Source organism: Schistocerca gregaria, chromosome 1, assembly GCF_023897955.1.
Source record: "Schistocerca gregaria isolate iqSchGreg1 chromosome 1, iqSchGreg1.2, whole genome shotgun sequence".
NCBI classification, from domain to species: Eukaryota; Metazoa; Arthropoda; class Insecta; order Orthoptera; family Acrididae; genus Schistocerca; species Schistocerca gregaria.
The window spans coordinates 1,186,403,307-1,186,421,427 of record NC_064920.1 but is presented as its reverse complement, the minus strand read 5'-3'; the positions used below and the strand labels follow the sequence as shown (position 1 = coordinate 1,186,421,427).

Below are 18,121 nucleotides of genomic sequence, written 5' to 3'. Positions count from 1 at the left end.
AACTTATGGTTGCATCGATACACATAAAAAGTTTGACTTTCTGAGCTTGTTTGAGTCTTAACTGCTCTGATATTGTCTTCAGCACTGAAAGATGAAACATTAGGCAGAGAATAATGCCAAGGACCAAGGCCTTATGCCCATAAAGCAAATATCAACAATAACATTAAGCAGAGAATCTTATTAATACACTGTGTCTTGAGCATGATACTAACCTCAAAGCAGAGGAACATAATATGTAGTGTGTCACAGTGATTGGTACTGGGCACACTCATGGTTTTGATGTATGTAAATAATATTCCACTGACTGAAGAAAGGGCAGTTAAAAAAGTATAATATTTGTTAATGACAGAAATGTACCACTCTAATCTGAAACTTGGCGATAGCAGACCCATCTCTGGTGTTAGCTGAACAGGCCTGAAAGTAGATCACAGCAGAGAAAGCCTTTCTGTTATGAAGGCTCATTTTGTGCAATTTTTGATAAGCAATAATGACCTGTTAACACCAGATGTTCTAAATGAAGCTCGGTGCTTAAAATTCCTCTAGGTCCAGTTGGATAAAAAGTTAAAATAAAGACATAGATAAAGTAATCAAGGGAACCAGTTCAGTGTGTTTTACCTTTAGAAGCATCTCTCATTCACGGGACCTTTGCCTTTTGCGGGCAAGTGCTCTACCATCTGAGCTACCGAAGCACAACTCACGCCCAGTACTCACAGCTTTACTTCTGCCAGTATCTCGTCTCCTACCTTCCAAACTTTGCAGAACAGGTTCGCAGAAGAGCTTCTGTAAAGTCTGGAAGGTAGGAGACGGGATACTGGCAGAAGTAAAGCTGTGAGTACCGGGCGTGAGTCGTGCTTCGGTAGCTCAGATGATAGAGCACTTGCCCACGAAAGGCAAAGGTTCCGAGTTCGAGTCTTGGTCGGGCACACAGTTTTAATCTGCCAGGAAGTTTCATATCAGCGCACACTCTGCTGCAGAGTGAAAATCTCATTCTGGATCTCTCATTCAATTGACCTGAAGACAAGTGTGTGGACATAGTTTGTATATTTTCACTCCCTGTTGTCTTATAGACTTGTCTTCTGGGGTAGTGAATCTTAAATAAGTGAAATGTTTGTTCAGCAGATGTGAACAGTAAGATTATTGCGTAATGTAGGTAATTTACATTGTGCAGAATCCTTTTTAAAGATCTTGGAATTCTTACACTCATTTCCCAATACATTTATTACTTAACAATTTTTGTTGCTGATAATAAAAATATATTTCAGCTGAGCAGTGGTATATGCAATCATAATACAAGACGCAAAAACAAGTTTTATGTAGACTTTGTCTCCTGGTCCAGGGTATGGAATGGAATTGTGTACTGTGGTGGTAAGATATTCTACAAGCTCCCATCTAACATAAAGCATAAAGTTGCATGACAAGTTATAATGTTCTGTAAATAGGACTCAGCATTTATGGATGTAAGAAAATATTTTTTCCTGTTTACTGCATTTATATTTATTCACTGTTCAACTTCTTACTTTTTACATTGCATTTTCACCACACTGTCCAAGATGGTTATGTACTGCATGTTTCTGCTTCAATCTAGATGTGTAACTTCTTTGCCAATGTCATTTTCAAACATTGTAACTTCTTTAGCAAGAACAGTCAGTGGAAATGAGTGTATGCCATTGTGATCTGGGAGTTCCCCATTCGGGGAAGTTTAGCCATTGAGGGCAGGTACTTATTGCATTTGATACCACATTGGGCGACTTGCATGTTGGCGATGAGGATGAAATGATTATGAGGACAACACATTACCCTGTCTCTGAGTGGAGAAAATCTCCTGCCCCAGCTAGGAATCAGGCCTGGGACCCTTGGTGAGAATAGTCAGTAAATGTCTGAAGATGGTCTTGTAAGCTGAAAACCAATTGACACAGTAAAAGTAATACTGTAGAACAAAACCAAACTAGTGCTTTGCATTTAGTATAATGATAACTGATTGTAATTACAGTTTTTGAGAAGTTTCAGGTTATTGTGTATATTGATTCACTTTGCACCACTGAAGGTTCTCCTTCTTAATGGGATCTATGGAATGTGCTGAGTGATGGAGAACTTCTCATATATACTCCTTGAAGTAGGTCTGTGGTGAATAGTTCTTGTTGGATTTGGGGGAATATCATTCATTGAATAACTGATATGGTACCACCCCATAACTGATACAGTACTTCAACCCAGAGATATTTCATGTAGTTCAAGTCAGGATTTTGGGCAGGTCATTACACCTAGTTTACTTGATTTCCATCTAACCATGATGCAGAGATTCTTGCTAAAAACAGAGATTTTTCTGTCACTTTCAGCATCTTTAAACCCTGGCAGTTATTTGTTATGAAGTTGCTGTAGGTTCCCTTATAACTGTGGAAAGTCAGTTCAGTGGCCATATGAATGGAATAGCATACCACCTTCAGTAGAATCTTGGTCATAAAGCAGTGTGGCATTCAAACCAACCTTTCAGTTGAGGACAATTTTACCTTTCTACAATCTGTCCTTGTGCAGATCAGCTCACATGCTATCATTCCCATCACTTTGAATACATTTACATACATGTTATTGTATATCTCGTAGTTCCATTGTCAGTGTCCACCAAATTGATAAAGTGTCTTTGTTACAATGTCCCTTGTGTCAACTGTTAGATCAGATTGTTTGAAAATGCTGTCAATCACAGATCTGTAGCACTGTGTTAGTCCCCATTTTAGGATTCCCTCTGCAAAATCAGTCTGCTTTATGTTATACGATCTGCTCAATATAATGTTACTCATATTATGAAAGCCAAGTAATACATTAAATCAGTACTTTATAAGCATTTGCATCTCAAGTTTACTATACAGCAAGGTGATTGCTTGTCTTTCTGGCCAATTATGAGAAAAAGCTGCTGAGATTTAACCCTTTGACTGCTGAAGGCACGTCACCTACTTGGCACGCTTAGGCTCCGCGTTCTGCGGTGTAATCCGTCTACCTGCACTGCGCACCTGTCTCTCACTGCAGGGACCGGATCGGCCCGCCCTGCGCTCAATATTTCTCATCTGAATATGACTCCCCCTGAGCCAGCATGAATTTTTGGTGACTTTGAGCTGTAATATTTCGGGCAATTGTTTTTGTAAAGAAATAAAATTAGGCCATCTTGAACAGCTTTATGCATTATCTTAAGAATAATAATGAAAAGAATTCTACAAGCCATAGTGAGCCAGAAAATTGTAGGTAAATTGGCCAAAAAATACGCGCCTGAAAAAATTTCGAAGTTTGGCTTCTTACATCTCCTGAACTAATGCTACGATGAGTGTAAAACTTGGCATGTAGTAACCTAACAACACAAGGTTCTTAAATATAAAGTTTCATTTCCATAGCAGTTTTCAGTAGTGAATGAATTAAGCATAAATTTGAAGATTTTGTGAAAACATCAAAAATGCGGTATTTTCGTTCCAATATTGCTAAAAAAAACTATGCTCCATAAAACACACCAAGCTGTACAACTCAAATGAAAGTTTGGTGCAAAAATCAGACCCAAAAATAATGTAAACTTTGGATTAGCATATCTAGTAGTGTGAACGCATGATGAAAATTAAATTTAGAGTGCATCAGATTGACTGCACAATGATAAAGAATAAAACTTTTTATTCCCTCACTGTTTTCCAATAATCTACAAATTAGATGTTGATTTTTATGAAAAGATGAAAGCAGGGTGTATTCAATACTTCTTTTTCCAATACCATTTTCTATTAATGCTCCAAAGCCAGTCTCATTTGAGCAACAAATTTTAAGCCCTTCACCCTCCCCAGAACAATGAACAATGAGTTTAATTTTCAATATTGGCTAACAACAGAGGCAAGGTAACAAGAAAAATCGCACTGAGAAAAGAGTTTAAACTTTGGCATGTTGTTTCTCGTTGATCAAAGGCATTTAAATGAGTTATGGAAAACATGTTTTGTACAAGTAGACTTGAGTGTGATCTACATTTGTACTACTAAGGATAAAAGTGTATCTCTGGACCAATAATAACTTAATTTTAACTTCTTAACTTGCGCCATTAGAAGGCAGATAGCAACAAAACAATACATTTCCTCAAATCCAGCATCTTTCCACTTTGACAGTCGAGAATTCACTGATTCTGTAGTATTTTCTCTGGTGTAAATGTAAGAATGGTTTGTTTTGTCTGCAATAAATTGCAACAGTGCTTGAGACATAAATATCACAAAAAATGAAAGAATGCTTGGGTAAGTATCTAATTGACATTTGTGTCCTGAACTCAAGTCATCGAAGTAATGGTTTAACGGCTGGAAATTGGTTTCTTTCCAGTCAGATGTGTCACTTAAGTGCGCTCTTCTCTCAACCATTTCACTGACACTTTCTGATTCCTCGGATTCAGAGGAACTGCTGACTGTAATTCTTGCGCTCCCCTCTGATATAAAGGGCTGAGGACTACAACTTCGAGATTCTGTTGAAGACTCATCACTGTTAGCAACATCAGATAATGAATGCTCACTGTCACTCTTAGTGAGCATATCCAGGATTTCTTTATCTGTGCAACCACTGTGACGTCACATTTCTCACATAGAAAACAAGAAAACTGACAAAAATACAGGAATCTCTAAGTCGAATTCTGCAAAGAGTGAACACAGCAACAAAGATATATGCATTCTCGAACTACACAGTCATACCACTGAACAGCTACTAGAAGAGAAGGGCAGAAAGACAGCTCTGTGTGTATACACGTCTGTAGCGCTCTGGTAGCTGTGACTCAGCAGGCCTAAACTCATCCCTAGCGGTGGGAAGGCCGGTGGTGCAGGACATGTAAACATGTCCTTATCACTTTACAGAAGACCCAAGGCTGCTTGTATACATGTCAGGCGCGCCAGGGGAACGGTGAGGCATGACAAGTTAACACGTCCACAGAAGTCAAAGGGTTAATGTATATTACATTTTCCTAATTACTCAGAAAAGATGTCACTAGTATCCTGACATCACTCGAAACTTAATGCACAGTGCATGTGCTGTGAGGTGGACAGTCAGGTAAGTCACCATTATCTCCTGACCTTCTAAACTTTTGTCTGTTGTTGAATGTGATTGCTTCTGCTGATGACCAATTATCTGTTTGGACATAGTGACAGCCAACCAGAGGGCACAGATACATCCAGCATTTTGGGCTGTGTTTTGCCTGCAATGCAACTGTAATCAAAGATTGATTTTTCAGGCAGGAGGAGGTCACTTTAAACATTACCTCTAATAAATGCATGCTCAGTGTGCAGTAGTTCACCAGTATTGGTGGTACTGGCCTGCAGTCTTTTTTACTTAAGTTTTCACATTTAGTTTCAATAGAATAAGTAAGTTGATTGCAGGTAGATCACTTTCAAATCAAGTAGTAGTCTGGTGGGAGAACCACGAAATAATCACAGAGGATGAGAGAGTGAGAGAGAGAGAGAGAGAGAGAGAGAGAGAGAGAGAGAGAGAGAGAGAGAGAGAGAGAGAGTGGGGGGGGGGCTGATTAATGGTAGATTGGAACATTGCCCAAGTCTACAGTGTGTATTTAAGCAGCCAAATAGTAGACTAGATAAGGCAACAAGAGAGTCAGTTTCAGTTCTCTAACTTGCACACAATATTAGACTAAATGAGAGTTCAAAAAGAGATAAGTTATATTGTGACCATAACCATCCTTGACATTATTAGGATGTTTTGTGCTTGTTAACAGCTTTCACATGTAAATTCATTTCAATGTAAATCATCAGCCTAAATATTAAAGAAAATGCCAATGTATTAACTGCATTGCTGTACTCTTCAGTTCCAGGGCCACCATCTGCTGTAAAGACCCTGACTCTGACGTCTGACTCGATACTCGTATCATGGTTGCCACCTAAACAACCTAACGGCCTCATCACACAGTACACTGTGTACTGTAGTAAGAAACACCATCTTTCAAAGGTTAATTTTAATTTTCTTCATTATGTAATTTTTTTATATCTAGTCCATTGATCTCATACCTGCTGATTGATCTGAACCTGAAACTGGACCACAATTACTATTATTGTCCAGTTTATGTGCCAAAGTTTCACCTAACATTGCATACAAAATGTTCTATTGCTCAGTCATGTTCATACCACATAAACCTCCTGTCAGCAGAACATTTTTCAGAAAATATGGGACATCATGGTCAATTAATGTAGTAAACATATCTCACAAAATCCTGAAGACATTCTGGAAATGCAAGATCCTTTTATCAAACCACACAGCAAACATTCATGACTAAACGTCTCAAATCTTTTCAGTAAAGTTTATGTTTTCCCTATGCAAAGGGCTGCAGAGGTGTGTTAATTTACAGCAGTAGATGTATGTTAGGTTGCTAAGGCTAGAACATACCATTTGAACATGCTACAGAGTTTAGATGCTGACAAATGGGCAACTTTCACAAATATGGTTTGTTGAAATGGGAAATGGCAGCCTGAATAGAACCTAAAAGTAGATACCTATCCAAGCAGAACATCTCAACAAAGAGAAAATTTAATGTTGATTAATTTTTATCCTTTATACCTTCCTCACAGATTCAGACATCAAACGTACATAATAGCATATTTCAATATAATTACAAATTTACTTTTTAGTGGAAGAGTTTCTCAGTTTGTATCTCACAGTGTGTTGGCAATTGCACTCTTTGGAGAATACTTTTGTAGTTTTTGTGTGCTTGACACAGGAAGTCAAATACCTGATTACTTTCTGCCCTTTGATGCAGCAACATCAATGGCTAAATTTTGCATTGCAGCCAACGAGTTTTCGAGTGGGGCCCACAATGAATACGCATGAGATCCGAGGACTTAAGGAACTGGAGGCTTATGAGACCTGGGTTACAGCCTCAACAGTTGTGGGTGAAGGAGATCGCACAAGGTCAATCACACAGGCACCAAACTCAAAAGGTAAACTACAAAACTGCAACTATTTAAGAGAAGCAGAACTATGTAACTTTACTTTTCACATAAAATATATCTAAAGTGAAGATAAAATCTGAAAGAATGATGATCCCCTCATTTTTACCCTGTGACCTTGACTCTGAAGCTGCTGCATAAAAGAATATCATGTCCTGTCTAATTTGAGTGTTCATTGAGTTTTGTTTCAGGATGGCTTACAACTTTTAGTAGTTCTCTCTTCTCCCATATTTTTTGTAGAAGCATTTAATTTATTTTTCTACTCAGTGCATCTAGTTCTTGTAATTCTCCTCCAGAACCACATTTCTGCAGCTTCAAGATGAGCTTTCTCCTGCTTTGCTGATATCCTAGATTTCACATTCATATGTCAGGAAATTCCACACAAAAGTCTTTACAAATCTTTTCTTAGCTGGGATGCTTACATGCTTGTACAACAGAAGGTTCTTATCATTTTGGAAGGCATTCTTGTCCAGTGCTATTCCTCTCTTGATATCCTTGAGACATCTATTGTTTTCCTCCACAGTGCTACTGAGATACTGAAATTCAGTTACTTTTTCACATTTCTCACTGCCTATTCTTATGCTAGCCTTACCATATGTATTGAACAGAGAGATAGGACAACCAGCCATGGAACAAGGTAACAATGCTATTGAAGTGAATGAAAGAGCTACAAATGATGAGTCACAGGCAGCAAATGTATTTAATAATCATTTCTTAAATGCAGTAGAATGCATAGGGACACACAGTTGAAGAGATGAATCACAACAGTATGTTGAAAAAATAACTCTCATCAAATTCAGTCATATGAATGTATCACCAATTTCTCCTTCTGAAATTAACAAATTTATACAGTGTATTTGATGGTGTTTCCAATGGAATACTAAAGATTTGTTCCCATATGACAAGTCCAGTCTTATCCAAAATACGTAATGCATCACTAACTCAAGCCTTTATCCAGAAAGACTGAAATATGTTGTTGTTAAATTCCTCTGTAAGAAAGGTGATCAGAGGGATGACAGTAACTACCAACCTGTTTCAGTATTGACATCAACCTGTTTCAGTGTTGACATCATTTTCCAAAAATTTTGAGAAGGTGACGTATTCTAGAATAGTATTTCACTTTAGGAACAATATTATCTTCATCAAATTGCTGTTTGGGTTCAAGAAACGTTGCTCTACTGTGAATGCCATTTACATGTTCACTCACCAGTTTTGACAAGCATTAAGTAATAAAATAGCACTGGTAGGTATTTTCTGTGACCTATCTAAGCCATTTGACTGTGTCAATCACAGTATTCTCCTAGTATACCCAACAGTAGGATAATGTCATATCTAACCAAAAGAAAGCAGAAAGTTGTACTTAGTAATTCAACCAATATAGTCTAGGGATATAATCCTGACTGGGGAGAAATCATGCATGGGGCTCCCCAACACTCGATCTTAGTTCCATTATTGTTCCTCATATATGTAAATGATCTTTTCATCTAATATACAACAAGCAGAATTAGTTCCTTTTGCAGATGGTGCTAGTATTGTAATCCACCCAAGTATACACACAGAAACAGAAGAAATAGTCAACAAAGTTCTTACAAGTATCATTGACTGATTTTCTGTGAATGATGTCACCCTCAACTTTTAAAAGACACAACATATTCAGTTCTAACTAATTAATGGAAAATCTCATATAAAGATGTGAAACAATTACTAACAAAGAGATAGAGGGGCTGGCCAGTACTTACCTCAGCTCAGTACAGCCGATAGAGACACAAAAAACAACCGAAAATTTAAGCTCCTAGCTTTCGGAATAAATGTTCCTTCATCAGGGAGGAGAGAGGGGAAAGAAAGGGAAGAAGGGAAAGTGGATTTAGTTACTCACAACCCAGGTTATGAAGCAACAGGGAAAGGAAAACAGGGAAGGTAGCAAGGATGGAGGCATGGTTGTCAGAGGGAAGCCAAAGATATTCTACTGCAGGTACTGTGCCAGCTTCAAACCAAAGAGGATGCATACAGAAGTAAAGAGGTGTATAGTATAAAGATGTAGGATGGAAAGATGCATGAATGGCTAAAGAGGAAAGGGAAAGAGGAGAAGACTGAAAAGTAAATGGGAGTGAGGTTGTTTAACGTAGGTTTAGTCCAGGGGGATGGCGGGATGAAAGGATGTGCTGGAGTGCAAGTTCCCATCTCCGCAGTTCAGAGGGACTGGTGTTGGGTGGGAGAAGCCAAATGGCACGTACTGTGTAGCAGGTTCCTAGGTCCCTAGAATTATGCTGGAGGGCATGCTCCGCTACTGGGTATTGGACATCTCCTAGGCGGACAGTTCGTCTGTGTCCGTTCATGCGCTCAGCCAGTTTAGTTGTTGTCATACCGATGTAAAAGGCTGTGCAGTGCAGGCATGTCAGCTGATAAATGACATGTGTAGTCTCACACGTGGCCCTTCCTTGAATTGTGTATGTTTTCCTAGTAGCGGGGCTGGAGTAGGTGGTTGTGGGGGGATGCATGGGGCAGGTTTTGCAGCGGGGTCGGTTACAGGGGTAGGAACCACTGGGTAGAGAAGGTAGTCTGGGAATATTGCAGGGTTTAACAAGGATGTTACGGAGGTTAGGGGGACGACGAAAGGCAACTCTGGGTGGTGTGGGGAGAATTTTGTCAAGGGATGATCTCATTTCAGGGGTTGACTTGAGAAAGTCATATCCCTGGCGGAGTAATTTATTGATGTATTCGAGGCCAGGATAATATTGGGTGACAAGGGGGATGCTTCTGTGTGGTCTGAGGCTAGGAATATTGTTGTTGGACGGGGAGGAATGTATTGCTCGGGAGATCTGTTTGTGGACAAGGTCTGCAGGATAGTTGCGGGAGAGGAAAGCACTGGTCAGGTTATTGGTGTAATTGTTGAGGGATTCGTCACTGGAGCAGATACGTTTGCCACGAATACCTAGGCTGTAGGGAAGGGAGCGTTTGATGTGGAATGGATGGCAGCTATCAAAGTGAAGGTACTGTTGTTTGTTGGTGGGTTTGATATGGACAGAGGTGTGGATGTGAGCTTCAACAAGATGAAGGTCAACATCCAGGAAGGTGGCTTTGGTTTTGGAGAAGGACCAGGTGAAATTCAGATTCGAAAAGGAGTTGAGGTTATGGAGAAAATTAAGGAGTGTTTCTTCACCATGAGTCCAGACCACAAAGATGTCATCTATAAACCTATACCAGGCCAGGGGAAGCAGCTGTTGGGTCTTCAGGAAAGCCTCCTCCATGCGGCCCATGAAGAGGTTGGCATAGGATGGAGCCATCCTGATTCCCATGGCAGTTCGGGAGATCTGTTTGTGGACAAGGTCTGCAGGATAGTTGCGGGAGAGGAAAGCACTGGTCAGGTTATTGGTGTAATTGTTGAGGGATTCGTCACTGGAGCAGATACGTTTGCCACGAATACCTAGGCTGTAGGGAAGGGAGCGTTTGATGTGGAATGGATGGCAGCTATCAAAGTGAAGGTACTGTTGTTTGTTGGTGGGTTTGATATGGACAGAGGTGTGGATGTGAGCTTCAACAAGATGAAGGTCAACATCCAGGAAGGTGGCTTTGGTTTTGGAGAAGGACCAGGTGAAATTCAGATTCGAAAAGGAGTTGAGGTTATGGAGAAAATTAAGGAGTGTTTCTTCACCATGAGTCCAGACCACAAAGATGTCATCTATAAACCTATACCAGGCCAGGGGAAGCAGCTGTTGGGTCTTCAGGAAAGCCTCCTCCATGCGGCCCATGAAGAGGTTGGCATAGGATGGAGCCATCCTGGTTCCCATGGCAGTTCCCCTGCTCGGGGAACCTGACCAGTGCTTTCCTCTCCCGCAACTATCCTGCAGACCTTGTCCACAAACAGATCTCCCGAACTGCCATGGGAATCAGGATGGCTCCATCCTATGCCAACCTCTTCATGGGCCGCATGGAGGAGGCTTTCCTGAAGACCCAACAGCTGCTTCCCCTGGCCTGGTATAGGTTTATAGATGACATCTTTGTGGTCTGGACTCATGGTGAAGAAACACTCCTTAATTTTCTCCATAACCTCAACTCCTTTTCGAATCTGAATTTCACCTGGTCCTTCTCCAAAACCAAAGCCACCTTCCTGGATGTTGACCTTCATCTTGTTGAAGCTCACATCCACACCTCTGTCCATATCAAACCCACCAACAAACAACAGTACCTTCACTTTGATAGCTGCCATCCATTCCACATCAAACGCTCCCTTCCCTACAGCCTAGGTATTCGTGGCAAACGTATCTGCTCCAGTGACGAATCCCTCAACAATTACACCAATAACCTGACCAGTGCTTTCCTCTCCCGCAACTATCCTGCAGACCTTGTCCACAAACAGATCTCCCGAGCAATACATTCCTCCCCGTCCAACAACAATATTCCTAGCCTCAGACCACACAGAAGCATCCCCCTTGTCACCCAATATTATCCTGGCCTCGAATACATCAATAAATTACTCCGCCAGGGATATGACTTTCTCAAGTCAACCCCTGAAATGAGATCATCCCTTGACAAAATTCTCCCCACACCACCCAGAGTTGCCTTTCGTCGTCCCCCTAACCTCCGTAACATCCTTGTTAAACCCTGCAATATTCCCAGACTACCTTCTCTACCCAGTGGTTCCTACCCCTGTAACCGACCCCGCTGCAAAACCTGCCCCATGCATCCCCCCACAACCACCTACTCCAGCCCCGCTACTAGGAAAACATACACAATTCAAGGAAGGGCCACGTGTGAGACTACACATGTCATTTATCAGCTGACATGCCTGCACTGCACAGCCTTTTACATCGGTATGACAACAACTAAACTGGCTGAGCGCATGAACGGACACAGACGAACTGTCCGCCTAGGAGATGTCCAATACCCAGTAGCGGAGCATGCCCTCCAGCATAATTCTAGGGACCTAGGAACCTGCTACACTGTACGTGCCATTTGGCTTCTCCCACCCAACACCAGTCCCTCTGAACTGCGGAGATGGGAACTTGCACTCCAGCACATCCTTTCATCCCGCCATCCCCCTGGACTAAACCTACGTTAAACAACCTCACTCCCATTTACTTTTCAGTCTTCTCCTCTTTCCCTTTCCTCTTTAGCCATTCATGCATCTTTCCATCCTACATCTTTATACTATACACCTCTTTACTTCTGTATGCATCCTCTTTGGTTTGAAGCTGGCACAGTACCTGCAGTAGAATATCTTTGGCTTCCCTCTGACAACCATGCCTCCATCCTTGCTACCTTCCCTGTTTTCCTTTCCCTGTTGCTTCATAACCTGGGTTGTGAGTAACTAAATCCACTTTCCCTTCTTCCCTTTCTTTCCCCTCTCTCCTCCCTGATGAAGGAACATTTATTCCGAAAGCTAGGAGCTTAAATTTTCGGTTGTTTTTTGTGTCTCTATCGGCTGTACTGAGCTGAGGTAAGTACTGGCCAGCCCCTCTATCTCTTTGTTAACATATTCAGTTCTGCACATCTAGGTGTACTACACTAATGATAAGTGTAACATACAGTGGAAACTTTAAAATTTTTAGGTGTGCATATTGATGAGAATTTAAATTGGGAAAATCACATTTTGGAACACCTAAATCAACTTAGTTCAACCAAATTTGGACTTAGAATCATTGTAATTCTTGGGGAGAAACAAATAAGTAAGTCAACATATTTTGCATATTTGCATTCTATAATTACACATGGAATAACGTCCTGCCATAACTCATCTTTAAGAAAGAAACTTGTCATTGCACAAAAATGTGCTCTAAGAGTGTGTGATTCTCACCCATGATAATTTTGTAGACATCTGTTTAAGGAGTTGGGCATTCTTGCTACTGCTTCACAGTATATGTACTCCCTCATGAAGTTTCTTGTAAAGAATCCACTACAGTTCAAAAGGAATTATGTACATAATTTCAACATCAGAAGGAAAAAGACATTCATTACTCCACATTAAAGTTGTCTAGCCAAAAAAGAAGTGCACAATCTGCAACAAAAAATTTTGATCACTCACCCAGTGATATAAAATGCCCGACAGGCAGCAAAGTAAAAATAGAAAACAAACTCAGAAAGTTTTTCTTTGGCAGCTTCTATTCAATAGAAGAATTTCTACTACTGCGGTGTGAAAAAGGGTAAGAATTACTAACTCATATCTGTATATAGCTTTTCCTTTTGTAAAATGTTCAGAATGTAAACATATGTACAAATTAATTTGCAATGTGAATGTAAAATGACTCATTCCACATCATTACAATCTATTGTGCAAAGTGATCTGTGGAACAGGTAACTAACCTAACACAGCCTCATTTCCTGTCTTATCTATGACCATGACTTTTGTCTTCTTGATATTTATTTTTAGTTTTGTTATCTTCCCATTTAAGACCTTAAGTGTTTCATTTGGTTCCTTCTCTGAGCCAGTCACTGATTGCAGTGAATATACGTGCCATTAATTTTGAGTCCAGTTGGCTTTTCTTTCATTGCTGTAATTGCCTCCTTGATGAACATATTAAATAAATGGGGTGATAGAGAGTGCCCCAGTCTCACACTCTTCTGATTTTTGCCATTTTCTTGCTGCTATTAATATCTAGTTCAGTGCTTTTGTACCCAGGAATAGTTTGTACCCAGGAATAATCAAAATTAATCAACTATCCTTTCAGTCAAGTTCTGCTTTGTGCATTGCTTTAAATAACAACTTCAAATCAGCCATAGGAAATGCATTTTCTAGGTCAGTATGTGCTATATACGTTTTACTGTTAACTTCTAATCTTCTTTCCAAAATTTAACATAATGCCAATATCACTTCCCTCATTCCTTTCCCTGATCTGAAAACAAATTGATCATTGGCTAAGTTCAAATCCCTTTTCTTTTTAATCCTCCCTCCAACCATTTATAGTAACATTTTTTATGCCTGTGACAGAAGGGCTATAGTCCAGTCGCCGTAGGAAGATCCCAGATAGTGCTGTTGTCAGCTAACAACTGCAATGTTCAGTACAGCTGACTGCTTATGGTAGCAATTGTTATCTGTTGTGTTATTATTATTTATAATGCAACTTACGATAAGAGGTAGACTCAAAAAACTCCCTGAAAGTGTCACATTAAAGTGTGATTGTTGAGTGGCTGCAAATAAGCATTCCCCTTGTTATAACTTTTATCTAAATATTAATTTATACAAATAAACCAGCCAAGAAGTCATATGCTATTGACGTGTTGGCTCAAAATAAAGACTGAAATGGTATTTGCTCACCACCTTATGATTACAATAGTGTGATCATAGGATGATCAAAAGGCATTTTGGAGAGCCCATTATATCAGTGGGCTTTGTATGCTGCAAATATGTGGAATACTGTAGTCACTTCTAATGTCTTACTACTGGGAACTCGGGATGACACTGCAGGAAAGTGTAGCAAATGGGAAGAATACTGCTTGTACAGTGATGTTGAAATGGCTGTAAATGAAACTGTTGTAAATACTTGCCTACCTAGTGCAGGTGACAAAGAGAGGACCACACACACTCACAATATTTTGTAAACATTGACAAGGAAACACAAAGATCAAGAAAGTAATGTGATAAATAACAAATTATGACCTTACTTCTAATTTTCCTCTGGAAGAACAGCAACTCCAAGATCATCATAATCAGTTCAGCACTCTTTTATTGTGATCACACTGGTGTCACAATCTTTACTGCTGTCCTAATCATCTGAGAAAGAAACAACTATATTTGGTATTGTTTCTTCTCTTAGCCCTCTTCTTCATTTGATTTTTTTCCACTCATGGTTCCCAATCTTCTTGCATTTATGTGATGCTATTTGTGTAACAGCCTTGTTTGCCAGTCTCTCTGTGTCTCATAGCATAAATGTCATATTTTGCTTCACATCGTGTGCTTTAATTTGAGCCCAGACAAGTTCAGTGGGGTTGAAGTGCAATGATATGGAGGAAGGTGTGGAACTTGGTGGTCATGGTCCTCTGTTAATTGATCCATTATATATTGCATGTTCTGTGGTTTGTATTTCCTCACCAATTCTAAATGTTCTGCTTCTTCCCTGTTCTGTTCACAATCTATGTTATTTCCTTCATCCAGGCCAAAATTTCATCCTTCCTTATGGATACAGTTGGTGCCTTATTTAATTACAGAGAATAATGTGTTGCATTATCAATTGCAAAAGTACTACCCGAGCTGACATTTGGTAGCAAATAAGTAAAGAACAAGTCTTGAAATGTTTCAGCTTTCATTTCTTCATGGTAGCCTACAGTTTTCTTTTCTGAAAAAAACAAAGTAGCACCAGGCACAAAACCATTAACAGAATCAGCATAAGGAAGCATAAGTTGGTCCCCCTTTCCTGCAGGCATACTTATCACTCCATGACGTGTATCATTTGTCCATGAGACTTATCTTGCAAGACACATGTTCAACTGTGTTTCATCACTCCATATTATGTTTTTTGGATTCATTCCCTGCACCTTAAGGAAGAAATGACATCTCCACACTAAGCTGTCTCCACACTTCATCAACACTTTTCTGCCCAAGAAACTTTTTTCACTTGGAACCAATCCTTTGAATTTTTAATCTTGCATAATGCAATAATCCTACGTTTTTTGTGAAGTCAGGTATTATTATATACCCCTCATATTGTTTGGATACTGCAGTAAACAATTTAATTTTTATGTTATCACTACTGTGTTGTATTTCTGTGGAGATATCATCTACACTCATTATTTTATTCAATTTTAACCTATTTAGTGCAAGGAAGAATTTTTCATTGTGTATATTCCTTTATTGTTTTCGCTAATTAAGTTTTTCATCTTCAATAAATTTAGCCAAACTTCCAATTTCAGCACAACTGTACATGCCTACAATATATTCTTTCCATTTATGACTTACATGTTTTACCTCTTACTATGGTACTCCTGGTTCTCTGTCTGTGCCGCAAAATTTTGATCATAGAGTACGCTTCACCAGTTTCCAAAATTTAAAATCATCTTCCATTTCTTTGCTACTTTTTCCAAACCACTTTTCTTTGTCTGAAGGGCACATTGTTGTTGTCATGTTTTTGATTGCTTTGTCTTGATCATGAATCTTTTCTTTTAGCCTGTTACTTTTGTCAATGAGTTCCTATGTTTCTGGTGTCATTCAGGGCCTCCTAGGCACCATCTTCCTTATTCCTAACACATCTGTGGCTGCATTTGTTGTATTTGACTTGATAGCACCCCAGCTGTATTCTTCTCTGTCTGATTGCATTGCTGTGCAAAAGATAAATTGCTGCTCAGCATAAAGATGACACATTCAGTTGCAGATAGGCACAACAAAAAGACTGTTACACATAAATCTTTCGGCCAAAGCCTCCTTCAGAAAGGAGAACTACCATCATTCACATAAGCAAGTAGACCTCACACTCAAATGAGCACTATTTCGGGCATGTCTGGCTAGAATGCAACAGTGTCACATCAGTAGAAACAGCAATATCAAGTGGGATGGGGAAGAAGGGAGAGGAATAGCAGGGTACCCTGGGCTTTTCAGTAAATTTTTAATTCATTTTTGCTATTTTCTTTCTGTAAGTTGATGTCTAGGAAATTATTGGTGGAAACACTGAACTGTGGCATGACCTTTATGTTAGTATGCCACTGATTCACATTTTCTAAGAACTTCATAAGTTGTCTAGTGGAACATTTCCACTTACAGAGAATATCATTGACATACCTATACCAATTCTTAACGTGTTTTGCCAATGGTTCACTCTTAAGAAAACCAGTCTCCCACTTGTCCATGAGCATTTCTGCTACCAAGAGGGATAAGGATGAGGCCATTACCAGACCATGTGCTCGCTTATATTTGTTCACTTGAAAGTGGAAATGACTCTTATTTAAGCAACATTGAACTGTACTGATTATGATTAGCTGTTCTTCCTGATTAACATTATGTAAATGCAATGATTGTGTCACAATATCATTACAATTGTTCAAAGGAATGCTTAAGAACAAGCAGTATACATCAGAAGAAACTAATTATGTGTTTGTCAGAATTCTAACAACTGTTAACTTGTTTACTAAATATAAACTGTTCTTAATGCTACATTTCCCTGTGAAACCCAGTTCTTTTTGCAAGATGATGTTGATCCTCCTCACAGTATTGTGTACTGGTGCTTTTGTATTGCAGATACTGCTGATCAGATTAACACTTAGGATGTTTTTTGGGTAGCCAAACAGCTGTGGAGCCCTACTATTCATTTGAAAAATGCTCTTACAAATATATTCAGAAAAAAATTACTGGAACGTTTGTTACTAACTACTTAGCCTGACCACTGTATTTAGCTGTTGGATTTTTCCGTAGTTTTTGTAGCAGGAAAGATTAAAAAATTCTTCCACAGTGCTTGTATAATGTGATTCACTTAACAGTACTACAGTACCTCCTTTATCTGCTTTATTCACAATCATGTTACTCAGCAGTGGCTCGTGACCAAAAAAGATGGTGGCACATTTTGCCCACCATGTTATACACTAACAGAGGAGAGAAAGGCAGAACACTGCTCATGTTTTTGTAATATGTGACATAAATAGATTGCTCTGTCATGTCACTGCAGTATCTATTCTTAATAATGCCAAAACATGTAAGTAGAGTGAAGTATTACTTTGCAGAATAAAAGAAATTAAGATGAATTGCAACTCTGTGTATATGTAGTATAACTGTCTTACTAACCTTTTTCAGCAGAACTGAAGTTAATGTTGTTTGACTGTTGAAATGGTGTTGATCACTTATATAGCAACTCCATTCTTCTTTCATTCATATTTGCATAGTTTTCAATTACTCTTTGATTGAAGTCAAAAATTTCTAAAATAAGGTCTCATTCAATAGAGAATATTGTGAGTGCTGATAGTCTTACTTGGTGCATAGTGTTTTGTAAGAAGGTTTTTACGTGTTTCAGTGATGAAGAACAAAGCTCTGCATCTGATGTGGTCATTGGAATTATAATTATCACTTTCAAGAGTTTCATAGATTTGCTCAGTGTATCACTAAAATTATCTGTTATATAACCCAGCAAGCTCAAAGCTCCACACATACTTTTGAACTCTTCTCTTCCATAAACAACAGGGTTCCATTTGAGGTTTCTTTGCTTCCAAAAGAAGGATTGTACTTGATAGTAGCTCAGAAGAAAGTTCCTGGAAAACTGGTA

General features: G+C 39.3%; 1 protein-coding gene across 1 annotated transcript in view; it reads left to right on the top strand.

Moving 5' to 3' along the window:
* The window catches only part of LOC126298023 (Down syndrome cell adhesion molecule-like protein Dscam2), a 632,609-nt gene that overhangs the window by 539,957 nt on the left and 74,531 nt on the right, over positions 1-18,121 (top strand). The window contains exons 25-26 of the mRNA XM_049989376.1: positions 5,810-5,949; positions 6,785-6,935. Coding sequence (XP_049845333.1) covers positions 5,810-5,949; positions 6,785-6,935 — 291 coding nt within the window. The remainder of the gene's footprint in view (positions 1-5,809; positions 5,950-6,784; positions 6,936-18,121) is intronic.